Here is a 25,245-nt window from a genome sequence, read left to right as displayed (position 1 = left end):
ATGGTTGCCTCAATTTCTCCACCTTGCCACTCTCATCTTTCAATCCTCAAACTTCAACCTCTCTTCTTCTTTTGCTTCGCCTTCGCCTTCTCCTTCTCTTTTTCATTCATCATCATCATCTTCTTCTTCTTCATTTTCAGCTTCTTCTGATAATTCATCTATCTTGTCTGTATGCATTTGTGACAAATCCTATTCACACAAGGGACTTTCCAACAGGCAAAACGGTAGAATGCTTTTCTCTTTTTTTGCAGTGAAAAATTGGAATCTTCATCCATTAGGCTTCTTGTCTGCGATAAATCATCACACATCAACAATCGTTAATATCATCTTCAGCACAAAGCAGCAATCCAGCAGTTCAGATAGCCAACATTGACAGCCGCTCAGGTTCTTAAGGTCTTACACTGCGAACTGTTGCATATGACTCCACAGGCCATACACATATTGACTATTCCACTTCCACCAACTTGGAAGAGCAGCAGCATCCACAGTCGCTCCAAACTTCACAAGACAATGGTGCGTCTTTTACAATCCAGGAGCAGAATGAATCATTTCATTCTGAACTTTCTTTCCAAAATCAGATGGTGTGTGCACAGCAGTCTGCTCTTCCTCTGCTATCATCTCCATTGTGAAACGAGTTGTGAAATGAATTGGGGAAAAAATACTTTTGTGGAAGTGGAAACGTGTGTGGCGTTGGTGGCGACAAAGATCAAAGAGATGAAGCAGGCATTGTGGCTTTCAGAACATCGACTATCATTCATTTGTCTATACTGAATCGCAGAATTAACAGGCACATCCAGAACGGGGAGAATGCTTGTGAAAGAAGGGAAAGCGGCAGCTGGAAGATGAGGAGAAGTGAAACCAAAGAGACTTCAGTAAGGCAGAAAGAAGTGATTGTATGGCTGGTTGAGATGATGGTTTGGGTTTGTTTGGAGAGGGAAAGAGTCAGATAATTTTGGAAGTTTTGAAGAAGAAGAAGAAGAAGAAGAGGAAGAAACAGAATCAGAAAAGGCAGACAATGCAAACGGATGTTCCGAAGTCGAATGACTCAAGCGAATCGAATCTGAGCCAGGCACTTTCGAGCCACTTTACTGATTCTGCAGTGCAAAATGCTCGTTTTCTTTGTCGTTCACTCTCTGCCTCCTGTGCTTTTTCGGCGTTCTCTGCCTTCTTGCTACACTTTGCTCTTCTTCTTCTGCCTTTTATCCAGCTTCATTGCCCAAGTTGAGGATTATCTCGCTATCAAACAGAATTCCTATCTCACTCACTTCCCTCCCTACAAACGCCAGCCCCGCTTTCTTCAACAGACTCATTTGCTCATACTGCAGTTCCTCCTTCTCTCTTTCTTCTCTCCCTTCGCTCCTCTCTCTCACCACTGTTCCTCCTCTTCCTCCTCCTCCGCTTCCATCTCCTCCTCCTTTGCTGATTTATCTATCACTCCCTCCTTCTCTTCCTCTATTTCTTCTTTCCTCTCTTCCTCCTCCTCCTCCGTTTCCCAATTCGCACCATGGCGACAACCACTCGCTTTCAGGAAACACTTCATCATCCTTCTTCATCTGGTGTATTATTATCTTCCTCCTTATCTATCTCTTCTCCTTCTCCCTCTGGTTTTGCATCAGGTTTCTCTCGCTCATCATCGTCGTGAACCCGCCGTCCGCACAAACCGCCAGAATGACCTCTTCTTTCCTCCTCTTCTTCTTTAAATCCTTCTATTACGCTTCTGCTTCTGCCTTTGTCTCTGCATCGTCTGTCTTGTCGCTTCAGTTGTAAACATCAAACAAACTGAACCCTCCTCTCTCGTCCTCTGCCAGTCTTTTGTCCTCTTCTTCCTCTTATTCCTCGTCTTCCTATTCTTCCTCATTGTTACTATCACAGGATCCGGACTCTTCCTCTTCTCTCAGCATCATCAACCCGATGGAATCAATGCTTCCACTCAACGAACATTTTTCTTGCTTCTGAAGCTTCGTTCGCTCTTGAAGGCGCTGCGACCTTTGTCTTTCGGATTCTTTTGCTCTGGACAAGCAAGAGGAGATGGTGAGTGGAGGAGACATCGGTATGGAAAAAGCGGTTGGCGTGGGAATCAGGATATGGGCCGAAGCGCGTAGAGGAGTGGGGAGAGGAGAAGCTATAGGAGCAAGATGATGTGAAAACTTTTTGTGGAAGCCGGCGTTAGTATGTTTTGGAGACAGAATCTGGAAGGGTGAGTAAGAAGGGGTTGCATATGGAGATTGTGAGTGAAATGGATAGGATGATGGTGATGGTGGTGGTGATGATGATGAGGTGGAGAAGAAGAAGAAGAAGAAGAAGAAGATATCATAGATAAGAATGAAGCAGTTGGAGAAGAAATATGACTGGAGAAGGAAGAAGAAAAAGAAAAAGAGGAGGAAGAGGAGGAAGAAGAAAGCAAATGAAACTACCTCGTTACCTTTTTTGACATTCTGCATTGTTTCCATAGACATTGCAATGATATATTCATCCAAATGCCAGACACAACTTGTAATTAGCCAGTAACCTCCAATATTCCACTCGCGCAATTTAAAACATTTCATTACTCATTCCACTTCCTTCAGAGCGATAGCAGCCCCTTCTTCAAAGCAAAGCCTGGGTAAACCTGTAGAATATCCAACGGAGTATTTTTTTTCTCCTCCGAATGATGGCGGAGAAAAGCTGTTTGAGCTTTTCGCATTTGAAGATGATGAGAATGTGCAGTGTTGCTTGAAATTCAACGAAGGAGCGAAAGATTGCTGTCGGAAAAGAATTCCAAGGAATTCTAGCTGATCACAGCGAGCGATAAGCATACCAAAGCCTGGGCGAAGAAAAGAAGGACACTAACAAAATTTTTTCTGATTCAAACAAATCTTCTGAGTTCCACACCTCTGCAAGCTCAGCGCACAGTGGCAGATGAACTTCTTCTCATCTTCTTTTCCGTGCAATATCACATTCAACTTTTCCACATCAATAGATTGCCATCTTCTATTTATTATGTGTTTCATAAAGAAACATTGACAACGAGTTTCTTTGTTTTGAATTAAACCTTCTTTTATGCGTCCAGCCTTCAAACTGTGTTTTTGTCAATCGAGTTGAAACAAATGACTACGAATATGTAATGACCATAAAAGATAAAATGCTGCTTTTTGAAAATAAACTGCAAAATAAAAATGCAACAAACTAATCAAAACTTGAATCAAATGACTGTTTTTGGCAAATATGAAAAATGTTTGTTGGTTACATTTTTGCAACAAATATTATTAAATAAGTGTTCACTGCGACAGAAAACATTCAAACAGGAACATAATGCATTTTTCAATATATGTAATTTGAATATCTATAAGAAATTAACAAAATAAACCATTATTTCCTTGTAGATTGATGAAAGCAGTAAAAATTAAAAATACCTCCTTTCATCTTTTTAATAAAAAATTCTATTCTGGTTTATCGAAAAAAACAAAAGGTGAGTATAGTTTCAATTTCATTGTTTGTACTGCAATGAAGCGTTGTTGAAATATGACATATTATTCATTATTTGAAAAAAAGCAAATGTCAGACGAACTCTGATTTTTCAAAAAGAATTTCTGACCCGTTTCTTTTATTCTGCACACATGATGTCCATCTTGAGAATCATTCTTCCACATGGTTTGCTTTTGAAATTATGACAATTCTGAAAAAAAGCTTTCAAAAGTATTGTTATTTATCCAAGATCAATAGAAATTTATTTCTGTCAGGTCTGTTCGAAGAAGAATATACACAATTATCCAATATAACGCAGTATTCATATTAAAATAAGATCAGCAACGAACGAAATACAAAAAAGAAAAGTTTTGATAAACTTTTTCTTATTCGAAGAGAAATTGATTGTTTTTAGGAAATAATTACATATATTTCGGGTCATTTTCTCTTTAACTGAATGAAATGCTTTGTCAAATCTTGGTTTGTTGCTGCAACTACGTATTTCACTGTTATAATTCTTTATTTGAATTTTTTGTCTTCTTTTTGTGAAAATTGTCGAATTTTTTCTGAATGAAACTTCTGAAGAAATCATATTGGAAAAAAAACCGTGGAGCATCTTATCATGCTTAAACTTGCCGAAGAATTTATCTTTCAAATTGAATCCAAACCTAAATTTTTTTAATAATGTTTGTGATTTCAACGTGTTCTTTAATTGCACACCAACAAATAATTATGGATCCATGATTTTCATCTTCCTTCCTTTCTTCTTCTCAGGGAAAGCTGAGATTTCAAAGGAAGAGCAATTAAACCCTGTGTCTTCTGATCGTTTTCTTTCATAAAAGCGTCTGAGAAACCCTAAACAGGCTGCAAAATCGGTGGTGAAGATAAGTGGAGAAACGTCAATTATGGAGCAGTGGAGATTGAAATCAAACGTAGTAGAAGTTGTTGTTGCGAAAGAAACAATTCTCCCGTGTGGAGAGAATGAGGCAGAAAAGAAGAAGGAATTGAAAGGAGCAAAGGAAGATGAGGTGGCTGAAGATGGGGATTAAAGAAGTTGAAGTGAAATTTGATGAAATTTAAGAGGTGAAGGAGAAGGAAGAAGATTTGGTTGGAAACGGGTGCAGAGGATGCAAATCAAGAAGAGGATATAGCAGAAAAAGTGGGAAGGAAAAAATGCAGATTGGGATGGAGGAAAATGAAATAAGACATAAATCACCTGTTGGAAAATGATACTTTTTCTTATTGATTCAACTCTAAATCAACTTTGTCATTCATATCTTTTGTTAATTATTTTTTTCCACAAACAAAATTCAAACACTTCTTTAAAAAATTAGCGAAAATAATAATTGCTTGCTTATTAAGAACACTGAGACCAAGTGAATTTGAAATTTGAATTTTCAAATATTAAAGTGCCATTCAAAAAATTAGTACATTCTTTATTGATTAAAAGAATGAGCAAAGAGATGCACAACATACAAAAACCAAAAAATCGATGTCTGACACAAGAAGAAATGTGATGACGTTCAAAACAAAACTTTGTCAAGAGAAATTCACTCAAAATTATAAATGAAAATATTGAGGTTGATTTAAACAAAAATGCTTTTTCAGCAGAAAAAATTATCATCTTCATTTTATTCACTCTTCAATCTCTGAACTTCCCAACGAGTTCCGTAGCTTTCGCAATTGTGCTTTGCTTGTCATCCAATGCGGTGTCCTTCAGGTTAATTGCATTAGTTATCTTCACCAACGCTTCCCTTCCCCCAAAGCACTTGTCAAACTCTCGCCGCAGCTTTCTCAACGTCGGCCACTCTCCTGCCGCTCCCGATAGGCTCGCTCGAACACCATTCTCGTCCGAGTTCCCCCTCAACCTTCTCAGGTCAGGTCTTTCTCCATTCACAATCTTCTGCCCTGCCACCTCAGCCTCGTATTCCCCAAATGGCATCTGCAGCGTCAGGCACTCTCACGCCATCATCCCGATAGAAAACTCCACCGTCTTCTTTGTCGCGTGCCCCTTTGCACCATTCAGCAGCTCTGACGCCTTCTACCGTATGCACTTCTTCCAGAAATCATCTTCGTGCTCGGACGTTGTGAAGCAGGAGGTAATTTTGTGAATATTAATTCTTCACAGAAACATCAGAGGAAGATGTGGCCATGGTGGAGGCTGAAAAGATGGAGGAAGTGTCAGAGTCTGACGAGCAGTCTAAGTAGAGCGCAATTCAGATTACCATTTACTCAGAGAATAGCGCAATCAGCGGATAGAGAGAGGTTTGATTGGAGTTTGCATTTCATTTCGCAAAAGCAGTGAAGCGCATGATTATCCAAGAAGAACAAGACCTGTACAGTTGTTTGTTCAATTTTCTGCAAAGTGCAAATTTCCATTTCTTTCTTCTGGTTCTTTCCATAAAGCAGTTTAAACAGCTTTAATATTTGATCGAAAAAAATTGTCATAAGCTAATAATTTTATTTATCGCGACAAATGTTAATTCAAAAAATACAAAAGAAATATTAATTTGTTATTTTCATTCGTCAAAAAATGAATGTTAAAAAAATAAATATCTTAAAATATTAATGATAAATAATAGAACATACACGATAAATATAATTTATACGCAATCTATTACTCATTTCTGATTCACGCTCCTTTTTCAATCATGAAAATAATTATGCTTATAGTTGTTCATTACTAACGCATAATGAATTATCATTATCACCAAAAATAGTGTTGTGAAAAGATGTTCGAAAAACATACAATGAAAGCAATGACTTCTTCATATATCAATGAAAATATGAATTGTTAATGAATAAACCATTTCCCTTTAAAATTTATTATTATGAAAGCTATTTTGGTTTGTGGAAAATAACAAAAATTGAGAAATGTATTTTTCTTGTAATAAATATCAAAATGGTGCACAATCGTTTTTGGACATATTATTATTTATTTCATAAAAAACAATAACGGTAAGATCTCTGATTTTTCAAAAAGATTATGCCAAATGATATTCATATCCGGAGGCAAGAATGACAAGTCTTGGAAATGTGGAAAATGTGGTAAACAACAGTCCGTTTTTAAAAACACATCTCAAAAAAAATTCAAGAATACCACTGAGAAAATTTTTGATGATTGTTTTATATTATTGCATTGGTATATCAGCCGCACACATTGGTGAACTGCTTGGAAAAAGAGAAAATACAATTCATTATTGGACGAGTGTTATTCTAGTCAGATGCACATCTATTTGGAACAAAAATCAAGCTGTCAGAGGAGGGACGGGAAGTATTGTGGAGATCGACGAAGCAGTTTGGAGGCGCAGAAAGTTTGGGCGATGGAAAAAGAAGAGAAAAATTTGGATATTTGGAGCTGTGGAAAGGAAACCAAATGGAGGTGCGGGGAAGTGCTTTTTGATAATCGTTCCAAATAGAAAGGCTGAGACATTGATTTCAATAATTCGAGCCATAATTCTTCCAGGAACTCGGAATATGACCGATGAATGGAAGGCTGATGCGAGATTGAAAGATTATGGCTTCGCTCATGATACAGTCTATCACAAGCGATAATTCAAAAACAAAATCACTCATGCCTGAACAAACACTGTTGATGGCGTATTGATGAATTATTGGAAAATTTTCCAGGAACAGGATGCAGAGAAAAGGATATTGGAGACTATTTATCTATGTGGCTGGTCAGAAGAAACTCATATATAAAATATTTGTGGATCTAATAATAGAAATCGTCTTCAATTTATATGAAAAAGAAAATGAATTGGAAGAATCTGAAAGAGAAGAAAGTGACTCGACAGAATCAGAGCTAGAATCTGATATATTAGATGAAAATGATAATATTCAAATGACAGAATTTGAAAAATCAGATTCACTTGGGGCTGGGGACTGCCAAAGTGCATCAGAATTTGATCCCATGGAAGTTGAATAATCATTTTTTTATAAAAAATTCATATTTTATAGAATTCATTCACCAATTATTTCTTCGATTTTTTATTTTTTTTATGACTTTTTTGTCAACTTCCGCACATCTCTGATGAATGAAAACATGATATATATTATTAACGTTCCTCATCTATTAATTTCACAGAAAATTGACCATTCCAATATTGTACGATCTTGCCAAATTCGGACTGGAGAAAAATGTTTGTTTTTCAAAACAAATGAAGATTTTGACAAGGATGAAACTGATCATTCGCATTCATCATTTCATTTATTAATGATATGTGGGAAAATACGAACTTTCAAGCTTTTCTTGACCAATGTTCTAAATTTTTGTATCAAGAATTATTTTTTTTGAACTTTTTCAGATTAAAAAATTTATTTTTTTCCATAATGGTTATACAAAAAATAAATCATATTCGAAAAAAGTTTTTTCTATTTCGAAATTCGTTTATTACAAAAAATTTTTAATATATATGGGGGAAAATATTTCACTTCAGGCATTTTCATTGAAAAATAATGCATTTTTCATTGAATTTTTGAGAACAAAAAAAACAATAATAATGAATCCATTTTTTGACAAACTCGGAATGTCATAAAACTTGACGTTTTGAATTCAACAATGCCTGTTTGCTGATATGAAAATCTAATTTATTTTAAAATTTGAGAAAGTGAAATAAAGTTAAAAGAGAAGCAATTTTTTCATGCTTTGTGCATAAAAAGCTTGAAAGACCATATTTTCCCCCATATTGAGAATGAATTTCAGAGAATTTCAAGTTATATTCTTAACCAATCAAATACAATAACTGAAAGAAAAGTGTTTTTTTTTTAAAAGCAACTATTGACAAATAAATTATTTGATATATTTATTTCACAATCGAAAAATATTTCTCGAATGATTGGAATATAAAAAAATTCACACATTTGAACTCTTAAATGGAAATAGAGAATTTTCAATCATATTTGTCGAATAGCAAAATACAAGAATTTTTTCCAATTTGTTTTCAAGTTTCTTTAATGAAAATAAGAAAAACATCAATTTTTTAATGAAAATATATTCATTTTCTTTATGAATTGACTTCAATTTTATTATTTTAAATTCATAGGAGAGAATTTTTAATTAAAAAGCGTCATTTTTGAAATATTGAAAAACAAAGTGAAAAGATGAGATAAAAACAAAGATAGTTTTAACGCCGAAACACAAGTTATTTCTTTATCAAATCAAAAATAATTTCATTTCGAATTTGATTTATTCTTTTTCGAAATCGAATTATTATTATTCAAAAATGTATTATTTTTTTTGTTTCGAATTAGTGTTATTTTTCATGTTTTAGAAATTACAGCAAAATAAAACAAAATGCTTTGAAACCTCAAACATATGTCAAAGAAAAAATAAACCCATTTTATTTAAATTTTTATTTATTCACAAAAAGCAAAAAAAAGTTCATTCATTTTCAATAAAAAAATCTTGAAGTTGCATATTTTTCCCCATGCGAGCTATTACTAAGAAATCATATTTTTTCATATGAAAATTATCGAATAAAACGGAATGAATTGTTTATTTATGAATGTTCACTGAAATTTGGAAATTCCATTTGATAATTATTTAGACCTGAACTCATATGGGACAGAATTCTTGCATGTGTGAATGAACATTTTTGAAAAAATAACTTTTTTAAAAGTGTGAATGATTTATTGGTTTTTTTGTCATTCACGCAAAATAATTTATTCAAATATTCCATGTTTCACAATTGTTACAAACGCCTGTGTTAGAAATAAAAATATCATTCAATAATTTGTTTGTTGTATTTCAACTTTTCTGCATTTATTCAAATAATATAAATTGCAACAATTAAAACCTAAATTGTTCACAGAAAATGAATGATTTTTTAAAATTGTCATAATATTTCATAAATTTATGTTTTAAAATTAACCATTCAACTATCAAACAATAAAAATTCAAACATTCTTGAGCATAAAATAAAACGATGAGATATTAAAAAGATGAGAAAAATCCTTGTGAGCACTGTGCAGAGCATAATTCAAAAAATTTAATATTTATCCAGAGTCAAATATTGGATTTAAAAGAACTTGGAATTATTTTCACATTTGAATGGATAACCTTTTTTCAAAAGAAACAAAATCAACATTAAATCAGTACTCTGAAAAAAGTTTTGATTTAAAGAATAATCACAAATAAGCATAAGTTCTGTGGCTTTCGATCTTCTTTGTTGAATTACACTGTGGCAAAAATTAAAACTATCTGAAAAAAAAAAAAAAAAAAAAAAAAAGAACTCTGGTGAGAATTTACTCCTCTGCAAGTGCTTCCACCTAGATTAAATATTAAAATAAATCCTATATTTAAACAGAAGGAACTTTTCGAAAAAAAAAAAAAAAAAAAAAAAAAAATAATAATAATAATAATAATAATAATAATAAATAAATAAATAAATAAATAAATAAATAAATAAATAAATAAATAAATAAATAAATAAATAAATAAATAAATAAATAAATAAATAAATAAATAAATAAATAAATAAATAAATAAATAAATAAATAAATAAATAAATAAATAAATAAATAAATAAATAAATAAATAAATAAATAAATAAATAAATAAATAAATAAATAAATAAATAAATAAATAAATAAATAAATAAATAAATAAATAAATAAAATAAAATAAAATAAAAAATAAATATAAATAACAAAATATTTTATCGAACATCAATCCGAAACTTTTCTTTATTATTTTATTTATTAATTTATTTTTTAATTTTTGCTGCATTGTTGAGCAGTTGCTGTTTTTGGAAATTCATTAACATTGAGATTCACACAAAAAAATTCTGTCTTTTTTTTCTCCATATTTGATAAAAAAGAACATTAATTCTACAAAAAAGGAGTTGTGAATTCGTTCGAGAAATAAAAAATTCTTTATCACATATATTTTCATCTTTTCCATTAATTCTATTTAAAGAAAACAATTTGCTTTCGCTTTTCCATTTTCAACAATATTTTCCACAAATGGAATATCTTACACAATAATGAGATAAAAAATGAAAAATTAAACAAAAGATTTTTGAATAAAATTGTTGAAACAATAACTCACAGAAGCAGATAAAGATAACCAAAAGAGATAGAGAATTTTCATTTCAAATAAGGTAACATTACCATAAGAAATCAAAAAAAATTTTTTTACATAAATTTACAGTAAAATGAAAAATTGTTCAATGAAACTTGCTTTCATTCGTTTTCAAATAATGCATCATAAGCATCAGAAAGTCCCTTTCCTCCCTTCTGATTAGACGTTAAATTGTTTGATGTTAAAGATCCTGAAGCTTCTGTTCCTGGTTCAACATCAAATTCTCCATATCCCGTTGATGCCGAAGAATTAGCAGTTGGGCTCGGTTCAACAGAAGATGTGGCATAAGTAGATGCAGCAGGTGCAATAGTTGTTTGTGAGTTTGAAGAAGTTTGCGGAACCTGTTCCGAAGTTGTTTGATTTGCAGTTGAATCAAAAGTTTGGGTTGAAGGTATTCCTTCATAAAATGATTCCGAATTTGCATTTGATGATCGTGCTTCAGGAGTTGCTGATGATGGTTGCATAAAAGAAGAAGAACTTTGCACAGCATTTGGCGGATTCGATGCCATTGCCTCTTCCATATTTTTCTTTGCCTCCAAATAAAGTGTATACTGCAAATTTGGATCTGGCGAATCAAGAGATTCAATTACCAGACGAATGATTGAAAAAGCAAGGATTACACCACCAATAACATAGCCAATCCAAGAGTAAATTGAATAAGCTTCATACACAGACATAGATAGAAAAGACATTCTGATTGCAATAAATCAAAAATAAAACATCAGATTTATTTTTTTCATTTTAAAATTACAAAAACAAACAATATTATCAAGCCATCCCGATACTGAGGAACAAGAAGGTATGGAAATGTTTTGCGAATCGGCTTAAGTCTGAGCTCCAACAATATCAACAGTACAGCCAATATACTTTCAGATATTTATTTATTTTTAATTTGAAAATCCACAATAACTGAAGAAAAAAATAAAAAATATACCTTATTAAACATGCAGTTACAGCAGATTGATAATTTACCTTCAAAATTTTCGATGTTATTCCCAAAAATATGCTCAAAAATCCAACTCCCACGATAAAAAGTGACTGAACCACAATTGAGCAAATCCGAAGAATTAACTTCATTCTTTTCGAAGTAAAAAACGACAGCGCACGATACCAAAATGGCATTTTAACGTTTCCAAGCGTCATAGCCGAAGTATTAGTTGCAATTGGTCTTGACTCCATTTTCATGCTATTGCGGTTTGATCACAATTGTTTATTGTTGTTAGTCATTTTCATGCATACATAAATTGCACAAGCTACAAAAATTTAATGCAGTTTTGAAAAAAGAAAAAAAAATGAAACCACAATAATATCTCTCGACAGTTGGGTAAATTTTTCCTTGTCTGTTTTCACGCATTATGATTGAAAAAGACGAAAGCATATCAGTTAAAGAGATTAACAACCCAACATTGAACTTGAATAAAGACAATCAAGATCAAACGGAAGAGACACATCTCACAGTTGTTGTGAGAAGCCGTCCACTGTTGGAAAATGAAAAACATATAAACAGTCGTTATAGTCGAAGTTCAATCCTTAGAATTCAGGACAATCTTGTTTTTTTACAAGATCCATTTGAGGGAATAGACTCAAAGATTGAACGAACACGTGAAGAACGAATGTATGAATTTGATCAAGCCTTTGATGGAGATACAACAAATTTCGAGGTTTGAATATACTCAAAATAGCGATTGCTGTTTAATTTAAATTTTTTCTAAAATATTTTTTAAATATAGGTGTTCAGAAAGACTGTTTACCCATTGGTTGAAGCAACATTCGATGGATTTAACACGACCTGCTTTTGTTATGGCATGACAGGCGCTGGAAAAACATTCACGATGATGGGTCATCTTCTTCCATCTGTTCCTTCAGATGTGAAAGGATTATATTCATTTACTGGGGAGTTGTTTTTTCATCTAATGGAGCAAAGGAGTGACAAGCAAATATTCAAGCTTACACTTTCCTTTTTGGAGATTTACAACGAAACCATAAAAGATCTGCTTGTACCTTCTCGTGATGAAATGGAGCCGCGCTCGGACATTCGGTCAATGAGCACATCTCCGACTCCTGCATCGTTTTCTCTGCAAATAGGAAGCTATTCCCGCAAAGCACGATCCCCTTCCCCATCTCCTTTCAACAGCTCAGACTCGCCATCACAGAGAGCCGATGTGCCGAAAGGGAAAAGCAGCCAGCGTCGTCCCGAGGCGAAGCAGCTGTTTATCCGGGAAGATCCGGAAAAAGGGGTATTTATTCCTGGGCTGACAGAGGTGACGGTGACGCAGCTAGGGCAGATGGAGGAGCTGATTAGGGAAGGCAATGCGCGGCGCAAGATGGCGTCGACAGAGCGGAACGAGGTGTCGTCGCGGTCGCACGCGATCCTGCAGCTGTCGCTGGAGGCGCGGGACAACACACCCGGCGTGGTGACGAATGTGACGCATGCGAAGCTGAGCATGATCGACCTGGCAGGCTCAGAGCGGGCACAGGGGTCAGAGAACAGGGGGATACGGATGATCGAAGGGGCGAACATCAACAAGTCGCTGCTGGCTCTGGGAAACTGCATCAATGCGCTGAGTGCACAGGCGCAGGCACAGAGGATGGCGATGCTGTCGGCACAGGAGCAGAGCATGCAGGCAGCACAGAAGGCGAAGGAGAAAATGAAGGAGAAGGAGAAAGAGAAGAAAGGGATGGGAGAAGGAGGGAAGATGCAATCACCACTTCAGCAGTCTTCGACATCACAAGAGACAGATAAAGCAAAATCTTCAAAAGAATCCTCTTCTTCTTCTTCTTCTTTTTCTTCTTCTTCTGTCACAACCCCTCCTCAATCTCCTTCCTCCATTCCCCCCTCCTCCGCTTCCCCACCGCTCCCTGCCTTGCTGTCCGGAGGAGCGCTGAAGGAAGCAGAAAAAATCCACATTCCATACAGAGACAGCAAACTTACTCGTCTTCTGAAGGATTCTTTGGGAGGCAACACGAAGACAGTGATGATTGCCAATGTGTCGCCGTCTGCGCTGTTCTATGAGGAGACACACAACACCCTCAAATACGCAGCCAGGGCGAAGAACATCACAAGAACACTGGTGAAGAACAAAGTGTCGGTGGAGACACACATTTCTCAGTACAAAGACACAATTCTCGAACTGCAGAGGGAAATAGCGGAGCTGAAGAGGAAGATGGAGGAGGGGAAAGGAGGAGGTGGGAAGGGGTTGGATTCTTCTTCTTCTTCTTCTTCTGGTGCAATGGAACCAGGAAAACAAACAAACATTTCATCATCATCATCATCTTCTTCTTCTTCTCCATTTCCTTCATCGTGGAATGAAGAACTAAGCAAATCATCATCTTCTTCTTCCAATTCCCTTCTTCTTCTTTCTCAACAACAACAACAGCAACATAGCGCTCATTGTTCTCCCTTCATCCCTCTCACTTGCTGTCTTCCTTCTCATTCACAAGCGATTCTTCTCTCTTATTCAACTCTATCACCATCCACATCATCATCATCATCATCATCTTCTTCTTCTTTCTCCCCCTTTTCCTCTCCTCTTCCTCGCAATTTTCGTCTTTCTCCTTCCAAACAGCACACTTCATCTTCATCTTCATCTTCATCTTCTCATTCACCTTCTCTTTCTCCTTCACGTCATTCACCTTTCACTTCACCAAACAAAAACAAAGCAAAAACAAAATTTTCTTCGCCTTCTCGATCAAATGGAGCTAATGGTGTGATAACATCATCATATGCTTCTTCTTCCTCTTCCTCTTCTTCTTCTTCTTCAATCATTCATTCCCCAACACGTCCCTTCACTCATTTCCCCCTTCCTTCCGCTCTTCCTCCTTCTTCCCTGCTTCTTCTTGCTTCTTCTGCCCATGCAATGGCCACACAGCTGGTGGATATTGCAAGAAATGGTTCGTCTTTTGTGTGGAATGTGAATGTGAACGTGAACGAGAAAGGAGGAAGAGAAGGAAGAGGAGGAGGAGGAAGAAGAAGAAAAGAAGAAGAAGAAGAATTGAGGGAGAAAGTGAAGGAGAAACAAAAGAAAGCAAAGAAGAAGAAAGAGGAGGAAGAAGAAGAAGAGGAAGAGGAGGAGGAGGAGGAGGAAGAAGAAGAAGAAACTAACACAAAATTGAATGAAGATAGAGAAATGCTCACAACTGCTTTGATTGCACAGCGAGGAAAAGAGTTTGAAAGGGTGCTCTTGTCTGCCTTCCACACTGCACAAGCATCCATCTCACCTGAATCACTGCAATATTCGTCACTTCAGAACACGAATGTAAATTGCAATCCTAATTCTGTTGCTTCTTATTCTAATTCTTCTTCTTCTTCTTCTTCCTCTCCATCTTCTTCTTCCTCTTCCTCTTCTTCTTCTTCTTCTTCTTCTTCTTCCTCCTCCTCTTCCTCTTCCTCTTCTTCCTCCATCACCCTCTCCACCCCAGCTGAGATCAGAGCCATCGAGCATCTTCTGCTCATCAGCACCACTCTGCTTGATGAAGAAGTGACACGCAGCACAGAAAGATTGAATGAGATTGTGAATGAATACAACATACAGAAGAAGGAGAAAGAGGAGAAAGAGGAGAAAGAGGAGAAAGAGGAGAAAGAGGAGAAAGAGAAGGAGAATAACAAGCAAATGGAACAGAATATGAAGCAGATGCAAAAACAAACATTTCCTAATCAAAATTCAATTTCCTCTTCTTCTTCCTCTTCTTCTGCTTCTTCTTCTTCTTCTTCATCCAAAGCTAATTCTTCCTTCCCTTCTGATTCCACCTGCCATCTCCTTCTCAACCCGTCTCAATGTGTCGATGGCTCTTCTTCTCCTCTTTCGTTGACTTCTTTTCTTCCTTCTTCTTCTCTTGTTCTTCCTCCTTCGCTGCAAACAGACGTCGCGTGGCTGAGTGAAGAAATAGCAAATGCATTCAATGAAGCAGTCAGGATAGAGGAGAAGATGAAGAACATATGTGAGAGAGAGAACGAGATGGAGAGGAGGAAGACGGGGGTGAAGGAAGCGATGGCGAAATTCTCTTCTTCTTCTTCTTCTTCTCCATCATCATCATCATCATCATCACAAGATAACACCATTTCCCAGTTTAAGAAAGAATTTAGTAACATTTCCAAAACAGAACTGCAAGAACAGCTGGCAATCATAGAAAACAAGATATCTTCATTGAAGAAAGAGAAGAAAGAGGTGGAGGAAGCGAATGCTGCCAATGAGAAGCTGAAGGAAACGCTCAGACACAAAACGAACGAAGTAATCAGCCAATGCATAGGGCAGATGGTAGCTTCCGCTTCTTCTTCCTCTTCTTCTTCTTCTTCTTCTTCCTCTCCTTCTTCTCTTTCTTCTTCTTCTCCTTCTCTCCTCCGCTTCCAGCTCTCCCAGTCAAAAGCAGACAATGCTGCCTTAATCAAACACAACCTGGAACTCCATCGTTTCATTGCTATGCAACAGGTGGAGAGGCAATTGTTGGGAAAAGTAGCTATTTCATTGACTGCTCAGCTGGTGCAGGCAGAAGAGATGGAGAAGAAGAAGAAGAAGAAGAAGAAGGGAAGGGAAGGGAGGGAAGGAAGGGAAGGAAAAGAAACGAAGCAGATAAGGGGAAATGAAGAGAACAAGCAAGTTTTCAGTGATGAAGAAGGGGAAGGAGACAATAAAGTGTCTTCTTCTTCTTCCTCTTCCTCTTCTTCCTCATTCACACCATTCAATGCTGTCCAATCTGTTGACATGCACCCTTTCAACCACCCCATCCCTGTAGCCAATCCTGTTGCTCTCAAGCCTCACAATTTGAATCAAATGAATCTTCCTTCTTCTTTTTCTTCCTCCTCCTCCTCCTCTTCTTCCTCTTCTTCCTCCTCCTCCTCTTCTTCTTCTCAACCCCCACTCATCTCCTCAGCCCCTCCTCTCCACTCCAACCTCGAAATCTCTTCTCCTCCTGCTGTTCACACAGCATTCGCTGGCATCATTGCGTCTGTCTGTACTGTGTCTGCTAATGATGCTAATGCCAAACATTCTTCTTCTTCTTCTTCTCTTTCTCTATCTCCTTCTCCTTCTTCTCTTTCTCATTCATTGGGTATTGAAAGAAGTGCTTCAGCTTCGGTGATACCAGAGATGAAGATGAAGCAGAGCAAAAGAAACAAAAACAACAACAATGGAGAAGGAGAAGAAGAGGAAGATGCTGAAGAAGAGGAAGAAGAAGATGTTATGTTGAATGCTCCAACATCTCGATGCGCTTCAATGCCACCTATTCTTCTTTCATCATCATCATCATCATCTTCTTCTTCCTCTTCCTCTTCCTCTTCTCCTCTTTCTCTTCCCCCTTCTTCTTCTTCTTCTTCTTCTTCTTCTTCTTCTCTTCAACAGCCTCAACAACTGACAGAAGTGCCTTCTTCATCCACATTATCATCTGGATTAGAACAACCATTGGATATTAAAGAGGCAGAAGGGAAGAACAATGGTAAAGAAGAAGAAGAAGGAGGAGGAGGAAGAAGAGGAGAAGGAGAAGGAGAAGAAGAACAAAAAAGAAATAAATGCAAGATTAATTCATTGAAACCTGTTTCTTCTTCTTCTTCTTCTTCTTCCTCTTCTTCTCTTCCACAACATCCAACTCCTTCTTCTCTTTCAGAAGAGCCAGTTATTCCAATCGATAATGATGAAGGTACAGACACGTTTCTTGTTAGCATTGCTCCTCCTGCTATTTCTCCAATATCATCATCATCTTCTTCTTCTTCCTCCTCTTCTAAAACTTCTTCTTCTTCTTCTTCCTCTTCCTCCTTTTCCTCCTCCTCCTCATCATCATCAAATCAGAACAAAAAGAAGAAGAAAGATAATGTAATGAAAACAAATTCATCATCATCATCATCTTCTTCTTCTCTTTCTTCTTCTTCTTCTTCTGTTCCACAGAAAGATCCATCCAATTCATCAAAACTGCCTCCACTTCGCATCACTTCTCCTTCTCAATTCACACAAAACACACACAACATCATTTCATCATCATCATCTTCCTCTTCTTCCTCTTCTTCTTCTCAAGCACGTAATCATTTATCTCCTTCTCCTTTTCCTTCTTCTTCCTCCTCCTCCTCCTCATCTTCTTCTTCTTCCAAAAATTCTCTTCCTCTTCCTCCTCTTCGCTCTATTTCTCCACAACCTTCTTCTTCTTCTTCTTCTTCTTCTTCTTCTTCCTTTTCTCATTCTTCTTCTTCTCATTCTTCTTCTTCTTCTTCTTCTTCTTCTTCTTATCCACACAATAATAACATCAATCTTCATTCTTCTTTCTTGTCTCCTCAGCCAAAGAAGCCAAATCACGACCAAAATCAATTGAACTATAAGAACATCAGAAATAAAATGAATGAGAAGCAAACAGATAAGCAGAAACAGCAGCAGCAGCAGCAGCAAAAGAAGACGATGATGATAGCGAAAATGAATGCAAATGAAGAAAAAGAAGGGTTTAATTCGAAATTCAAGAAGCCAGCTGCTAATTCGAAGTCACTTGCTCAAAATGACAATCAGATTCAGCCACGAAAAGGGATAGCAAACAACAAATCTCTCTTTTCTATACCTTCTTCTTCTTCTTCTGCTGCTGCTGCTTTTTCTTCCTCTTCTTCTCCATCTTCCATTACTTCTTCTTCTTCTTCTTCCTCCTCCTCTTCTTCTCATTCTCGTTCTCTCTCATTTTATTCTGCTCATCCTTCTCTTCCTGTTCCTGTTGTTGTCTCAACTGCCATCCCTCCTCCTTCTTCCTCCTCCTCTTCTGTTGCTATTACTCCAACTTCTTCTTCCTCTTCTTCCTCTTCTTCTTCTTCCATTTTCTCTTCTTCCTCTTCTTCCTCTTCTTCCTCTTCTTCTCCTTCTCCTGCTCGTTCTCTTAATATTTCTTCTTCTTCTTCTTCTTCTTACCAACCAATTCAACAATCATCATCATCATCATCTTCTTCTTCTTCTTCCTCTCCCTCTTCTCCTTCAACCCCATCTGCTCATGCACACACACAATTCTCTACTCCATCTGGAACACACCATTCTTTCTCCACTTCTCCATTGCATCATTCCCCTCCTCCTGATAGAAGAAAGCAGTTTTCGATCTCTCCTGCGAAAAAGATAAGTTCTTCTTCTTCTTCTTCTTCCTCCTCTTCTTCTTCTTCCTCTTCGAATCAACCTAATTATTCTTCTCTTTCCTCTCCTCGTTCATTTAACCCTGCCAACCATGCATCATCTAAAGCACTTGTTCCTATTTCTTCTTTTCTAATCACTGGAACATCTCAATCACTCACTGACAGGCCAACTGTTCCTTCTAATTCTTCTTCTTCTTCGAATTCTAATTCTTCTTCTCCTTCTCGTCGTTCTTCCATCAACTACAGCTTATCCAAAGAGAAGCAATGGAACAAGAAAACAGAGCAAACCCTTCTGTCTCCTCCTTCCATCCCTCTTTCTTCTGCTTTTGCTCCTCCTCTTTCTGTCAGAGGAATTGGAATCACTCAATCTTCTCCTTCTCATTCTTCTTCCTCCCCCTCTTCTTCCTCTTCTTCCTCTTCTTCCTCTTCTTCTCTTTCTTCTCTTTCCCATTCACCAAAAGACGCCAAAGCACAGAACTCATGCAACTCATACAGCAACTCATACAATTCCCAGTTCAAAAAACACGTCGGCCATTCTCTTTCTTCTCCGCCTGCTCATCTTTCTTCTGTTGGCTCTGCAATTCAGTCTGATGCTGCTTCTCCTGCAACAGCGCTTGTTACGACAAAGGCACTGATTGCATCTTCTTCTTCTTCTAATACTTCTTCATCTTCATCTGCTTCTGATTCTATTACTCAACCTTCTTCTTCTTCTTCTCCTCTTAGCACAGTTTCCACAGCCAACCCTTCCTCCATTGCTACTTCTCTTTCCGCCACCAAAATCAACTATGCTTCAAAGCCCCATCCTCCTCGCTCTGTCTCCGCAAGAGAAAAGAAACCACCCGCCAATCTGTTTGCACCTCCTTCCTCCTCCTCCTCCTCCTCCTCTTCTTCTTCTTCTTCCTCTTCCTCTTCCAATTCTCCCTTGAAGCAATTCCATTCACAGCAGCAAAAGCAGAAGTCTCCGTTTGAACGGCAACCAAACCCGAATCTTGTCATCAGGCAGAATGCGATGCTGAGCCAACAAGCAGAACAGAAGAGGAAAAGAGGAGAAAGAGGAGAAAGAGGAGCTGCTATTCAAAAACTGAATCTTCAGTCAGCAATGGATGAGATAGCAGAACAATTGAATGATGAGGAAATCAGCAGTGATGATGATGATGATGATGATGATGATGATGATGATGAAGGAGAAGAAGGAGGAGAAGGAGAAGGATCTGTGCATATTGCAGAGACAGCGAGGCTGATGAAGGATGGAGGAGAAGGTGGGAGGAAGAAAGAGAAGATGGGAAAAGAAGGAGAAGGAGAAGGAGAAGGAGAGAAAGGAGCATCGAAGAAGATGGTGCAGCAGAGGAGGGGGCTGTTGAGGAGTGCAAGCGACTCTGATTTGGGATCAACAAAGGCATCACAGGCACTTCTGATGGGAGGAAAAGGAAGTGGAAGCGATTTCAGTAGCATCAGTAATAGAAATAGTAATAACAATTGTAATAATAGCAAAGATAATCAGAGGAAGAGCAATGGAAGAGAGAAAGTGAATGTGAAGCAAACAGATAAGAAAGTGATGGAAAGCCCAGCAAAGCAAAGAGACGTTAGAAGAGGAGGAGGAGGAGGAGGAAGCATAAGGAAAGGGATGATTGAGAAAGATAATGAAATTGAGGAATCTAAAAGTGAAAGTGTTTCTGATGTGAAGAAGAAGAAGAAGAATGAGACACAATATGATACCACAAATGAAGAAGAAGAAGAAGAAGAAGAAGAAGAAGCAAAAAGCGAACACATTAAGCAGGCATTTACAGATAACCCTGCTTCTTCTTCCTCTTCCTCCACATCTTCCCCTTCCTCTTCTTCTTCTTCCACAGACGCCCAAAACAGTCAGATGAATGTGCTGCAACAAACAACAGACACAAAAGCAACAGATTCTCCATCGATGCGAAGGAGAAGAAGAAGAATGGCAAAGAAGAAAGAAATGGAACAGAGCAAGATGGAAAGCGAAGTGGTACAAGAAGCTGAAAGCATAGCTACAACAAGCCCGAAGAATGGAGAAGTGAATAAATCAACGAAAAAGGAAGGAGAAAAGATGCAAGCAGAACAATCGAAGCAAAAAGGAGGGAAAGTTGCCAATGAACCATTAAGCAAAGAAGAGAAGAAGAGAAGAGAGAAAGAGAAAGAGAAGGAGAAAGAAGAGAAAGAAGAAGAAGAAGAAGAGCACAAAGCAGAGAAAGAAGAGCATGAGGCATTTATGATGGAGCTGGAGCAGGCGAGGCAGAAGCGAGCCACCGAAAAGAAGAAGAAGAAAGAACAGGAACAAAAACAGAGGGCAGCAGCGGCAGTAGAAGCAACAGAAAACGAAGGAGCAAACAACGATGAAGGCGCCAGCCCCAAAATGGGGAGGACAAAAAGAAGGAGGCAGAGGAGAAGCGAGAAGGAGAGGAAAGAGGAAGGAGAAGGAGAAGGAGAACTAACACGAAGCAGTGCAAGTTTGGCTGATGATACGAAGAAAGATGGTTCACGTGGAAGAGGAAGAGGAAGAGGAAGTGCAAAGGGGAAAGGAAAAGACTCTTCAAAGGCAGAAGAAGGAAAAGAAGAAGACAACACAATTTCTTCCTCTGCTTCTGCTTCTGCTTCTGTTTCTGGATCAGCTTCAGCTTCAGCTGCTCCGCAGTCGCACAGGCAGTACAAGAACCAGACGATTGAAGAGCAGATGGACAGGATCAACAGAGAAATAGAGGAGCAGAGGAAGAAGCTGTGGCTGACGAAGCAAGTGCTGCAGCAGAGGGACGAGTCACAAAGAGAACAACAGCAACAGAAACAGAATCAACAACAGAAACAACAACAGCAGCAACAACAACAAGAGCAATCATCAGCATTTCAGTTGTCGATTGTGACGTCTTCGCCATTTGCGAGGGGAAGAGGAGGAGGTGGTGGTGGTGGAAGAGGAGGTGGTGGTGGTCAGTTATCAGCACGAGAAGGAGGCAGAGCAGATGAAAGCAGCAAAGGGAGAGGAGGAGGAAGAGGAGGAGAAGGAAGAGGAGGAGGTGGAAGAGGAGGAAGTGGAAAGGGTGCAGGTGTGGGAAGAGGAGCACCGAAAACAGATAGAGAAGTTGGGAGAAGAAAATAAAAAAGTGTGGTTTATTCAATAAAAGTTTAATTTTTTATGTATTAATTGTTTCTATTCTATAAAAATAAAGAAAATAAGCGAGTATTAGTTTTAAGTTTATTAACTTGGATACTTTATCTATTTTCTTTTTTCTTTTTGCGTTTTATAGATTGATATCTGACTGATATTGTTCTTCTCTTTTTGGAAGGAGTTCTTTGTAAGCTTTGCAGTTGATGATGTTTTTAGTGGTGCTTGTGTAGAACACTTGTGTTAATCAGGCTAATTTTTTACAAATATCGTAACTTTCTTTCTTTTTTCTTTAAACTTCTCCTTTTCTTTTAATGTTCGTTTAATTTTCTTTAATATTTTTTTTCTCGTTTTTTTTTTCCTTTTTTTCCTTTTTTCATTTTTTTGTGTAATTCAATTTCCAAAATAATGTTTCATTTTAATCCTAAATTCAAAAATTTAAAATATGAAAAGTGGATAACAATTTTGTTTGAAACTGATAAGCTCTTCATTTAATATTTATTTTATTTTATTTTATTAATTTTAATTTTTATTTCAAGATTTTGTTGAACAGGAAAGCATTATTTGTTAAAAAGGATGGTGGAATAAATAAAAGCTAAATGATAAAAAGAAAAAAACAAACAAGAAAGAATGAAAGACTCAAAGAACTTTAGCAACTCTCAAGCAGAAGCTGTAGGAATGATAAGGAAGAGACAGAAAAAAATAAAGAAAGAAAAAGAAAAGTGGAGATATGTAAATAAGCCCCTGCCTGACAAGGAATAAAATAAAAATCGTTAAAAAAACAAAGGAAAGGAAAGGAAAGAAGATTTCTCTTATTAATTGTGAAGATATCAGAAGAAGAAATTAAAAACACATTGTATTTTTAGCAAACATGGACAAAAGAAAGAAAGTGTGAAAGTTAGAAAAGAAGTGGAATGATGTCAAAGTGTGTTGAAAAGATGCTGAATGATAACAAACAACCTCATAAGAAGATTCAAGTTGTACAAAATATGACAATTTGTTTATTCATTTTTTTTTAATAAAAAAATAAATTAAATTAAAAAGAAAAACCTCATCAATCATTTGGATCAACAAAAAGAAAAATCTTTATTTATTTATTTTTCACTTCACCTAACTCACAAATCACTTCCTCTTTGGCGTCTTTTGCTCGGTCTCTTTGCATTCGGGAGAGGGCCATCGAATTCGTGGCGTTTCTGCTTGCGCACAGAGTTCTCGAGGTATTGATAGTCATATTTGGGGTATTTGTCCTTGTTGATGAGATAGCTGCTGTCCTCCCAGTCGATGTCGAAGTAGGTTGATGACCAGGTGGTGCCGCCATGGTTGGATTTTTGGAGGATGTCATATGGACTGTATTGAAAAGGAAAAATAAAATAAAATAAATAAATAAATGAAGAAGAAAGAAAGAAGAAATAAATAAAATAAAATAAAATAAAACATGAAAAAAGAAATGATGAAGAAAGAAGGAAAAACATAAATGGATAAATTCAAAAAAATAGATCCAAATAATTCGTGACGAAACAGAATTAGTTAACGGAAGAATAATAAAAAAGAAAATTTCAATTATCATAATTATTTTTTTTTTTTGGGGGGGGGGGAATAAATTCATAATTTCACAATTCCAAATCAAGCAAAAACAACACAACAAATCACCGCTAATCAACACACATGAAGTAATATCCGCAGTTATCTGGATCGTTCTCCTCAGTCTGCTCAGCCACTGGCTTCAGCACTTCACCCAGAATCGACGGTGGCACATCCCTCACAATGAAGTCTGCGTACTTTGTCTCATCTGCTTTCTCCACTCCCACAAAATAGCCAGTCGCCAATCCATTCTCATTGAATGTGATTTTGTCCACAAAGTATCTATACTTGGCATTATCACATCCATATATATCAGCTGTCTTCGGATTGCACTCGAACTCGAACGGCTGCTTCAGCACATCAAACATCTCCTTCATGAAGTTCCCTTTCAGGCACTGGTCCACAGGTGTCTTTGGATCCTCATTCGATTTTCGGGCATAGCGCTTCATAATCTTCTCCACATCTTTCTTCATCGCTGCGCTCATCTTCGGCTTCAATGAGTACTTAGCTGCCTCAGGATTCGTGCTATTCGCTAGTTCTTCTCCCGCTCCGTTCGAAAGCGCAGTCGGTCCTGCCTCGATTGTGCTGCAGCTGACCCAGTTCTCCGGCAGATGCACGTTCGGACACACCATCCGCTCGTCCCATGTCGAATACTCACTCATCCAATAGGGGATGCTGTGAGACCCCCGCGCACCCCTCCCGCTCCGGCTTCCGTAGTTCCACTCGTAGATCTGGTCGTGCCAACTGTTCTTGATCACAAACCCGCCAAGCTCTCCATTCTGCGTGCGCCAGCCGTCGTTGTATGCTACAATCTGCATGGCGTGTCCCCCTTCCATCTCAAATCGAGTGTTCAGATACCACTCGCCATCGCCCGTGTAGCCTGGCTGGTCAAGAGCAACGCATCTGTCGCTGTCTTTCTTCTTTGTGATTGTCGGCGGGCAGCTCACTTTATTATTAACGGCTTTGCATATTGGCGAATAATCTTTATCATCATCTCCATCATTCGCTGGACATGGTATATAATACTTACTTCCCCAAACAAGCACTGAAATTCCCAATCCAACATTTTTCTCCCGCAAAAGTTTCTTTGTCTCTTCAACATCATAGCTGGTTATCATATTCGTGATATTAAAACGAATTGGGTTTAAGTCTTTTTTAACTGCCTCTTCTAAATCTGGGCATGTCCATTCCTCTTCATCTGTGGGAAGATACGGGCACAAAGAAAGTGGATAAAGTTTCGTGTAGAGATTTGGTAAGTATTTCAACTTCAAATAACAAGTTTTCATTTCAAAAATATGAATTAATAAATTCATTTAATATTTTTATCAACAAACCCAAGGAATCTCTCCATCAGAAGTTGAATCAATAACAGGTCCATTCTGCAGGCCTCGACATATGTGCATATTTTCTTCCTTTTGACATTCTCGGATTATTGAAATTGAATATCCCTGAATTGAGAAAGGAACATATTGTTCATCAGATAAAAATTTTTTTTCTATTCCATTTTTTCTGTAAGAATGCTGTAGCATTCCAACAATAGCTTGCGACCTTTTCAAAAACAAAAAAATAAAAGAATAATTTGTTATAAATTTTTAATTAAATCAAATACCAGCATGTTCCTCTATCTTCTTGCAACGTCATAGGAGGTGTATAAGAAACAGCAAATTTTCGCGGCACAGCATCAGAAGGTGTTGGTTTCATTGGAATAATTGGATATGCTTGATTGCCCTTTTTAACTTTAATAGAAATACCAGAAACTATAACAGAGCAAAGTGTCAACACAATAAGAACGGCAATCATCACAATCTCCACGATATCGAAGCGATTATCAGTTTTTTTCTTAACCAGAGGAGTGCTTTCATATTGCACTTGCTTATCGGTTGGAGAATACATAATAAATTAATTCAATGATCTGATCCATTACCTGATTAAACATAACCA

At 37.2% G+C, this 25,245-nt stretch overlaps 5 protein-coding genes across 5 annotated transcripts; 1 reads left to right on the top strand and 4 right to left on the bottom strand.

Moving 5' to 3' along the window:
- Window positions 1-2,767: 2,767 nt before the first annotated feature.
- Window positions 2,768-3,297, bottom strand: MONOS_17182 (uncharacterized protein; the record flags this gene model as incomplete). The annotated part of the gene is made up of 4 exons (XM_067870077.1): window positions 2,768-2,825; window positions 2,872-2,970; window positions 3,059-3,090; window positions 3,283-3,297. The coding sequence occupies 4 exons, from the start codon at window positions 3,295-3,297 to the stop codon at window positions 2,768-2,770; spliced, it is 204 nt and encodes a 67-aa protein (XP_067732323.1).
- Window positions 3,298-5,086: 1,789 nt separating this feature from the next.
- On the bottom strand, window positions 5,087-5,386 carry MONOS_7517 (uncharacterized protein; the record flags this gene model as incomplete). Its single annotated transcript, XM_067877849.1, has 1 exon — window positions 5,087-5,386. The coding sequence occupies one exon, from the start codon at window positions 5,384-5,386 to the stop codon at window positions 5,087-5,089; it is 300 nt and encodes a 99-aa protein (XP_067732322.1).
- A 4,830-nt stretch (window positions 5,387-10,216) lies between these two features.
- On the bottom strand, window positions 10,217-11,718 carry MONOS_13024 (uncharacterized protein). The gene is made up of 3 exons (XM_067865699.1): window positions 11,463-11,718; window positions 11,290-11,394; window positions 10,217-11,221 (listed from the first exon to the last, which is right to left on the bottom strand). Exons 1-3 carry the CDS (start codon window positions 11,711-11,713, stop codon window positions 10,630-10,632), a joined length of 948 nt encoding a protein of 315 aa, XP_067732321.1. The 5' UTR covers window positions 11,714-11,718; the 3' UTR covers window positions 10,217-10,629.
- A 165-nt stretch (window positions 11,719-11,883) lies between these two features.
- MONOS_13025 (kinesin 8) lies at window positions 11,884-22,280 on the top strand (the record flags this gene model as incomplete). The annotated part of the gene is made up of 2 exons (XM_067865700.1): window positions 11,884-12,189; window positions 12,259-22,280. The coding sequence occupies 2 exons, from the start codon at window positions 11,884-11,886 to the stop codon at window positions 21,715-21,717; spliced, it is 9,765 nt and encodes a 3,254-aa protein (XP_067732320.1). The 3' UTR covers window positions 21,718-22,280.
- MONOS_13026 (putative papain family cysteine protease domain containing protein) lies at window positions 22,230-25,219 on the bottom strand. The gene is made up of 4 exons (XM_067865701.1): window positions 24,914-25,219; window positions 24,639-24,852; window positions 23,389-24,569; window positions 22,230-23,070 (listed from the first exon to the last, which is right to left on the bottom strand). The coding sequence occupies exons 1-4, from the start codon at window positions 25,195-25,197 to the stop codon at window positions 22,839-22,841; spliced, it is 1,911 nt and encodes a 636-aa protein (XP_067732319.1). The 5' UTR covers window positions 25,198-25,219; the 3' UTR covers window positions 22,230-22,838.
- Between the last annotated feature and the right edge of the window lie 26 nt (window positions 25,220-25,245).

This window comes from Monocercomonoides exilis (genome assembly GCF_001643675.1).
Source record: "Monocercomonoides exilis strain PA203 chromosome Unknown scaffold9-1957334, whole genome shotgun sequence".
Classification (NCBI taxonomy): domain Eukaryota; phylum Preaxostyla; order Oxymonadida; family Polymastigidae; genus Monocercomonoides; species Monocercomonoides exilis.
The sequence above is the reverse complement of the archived record's forward strand: the minus strand, read 5'-3'. Positions and strand labels throughout refer to the sequence as shown.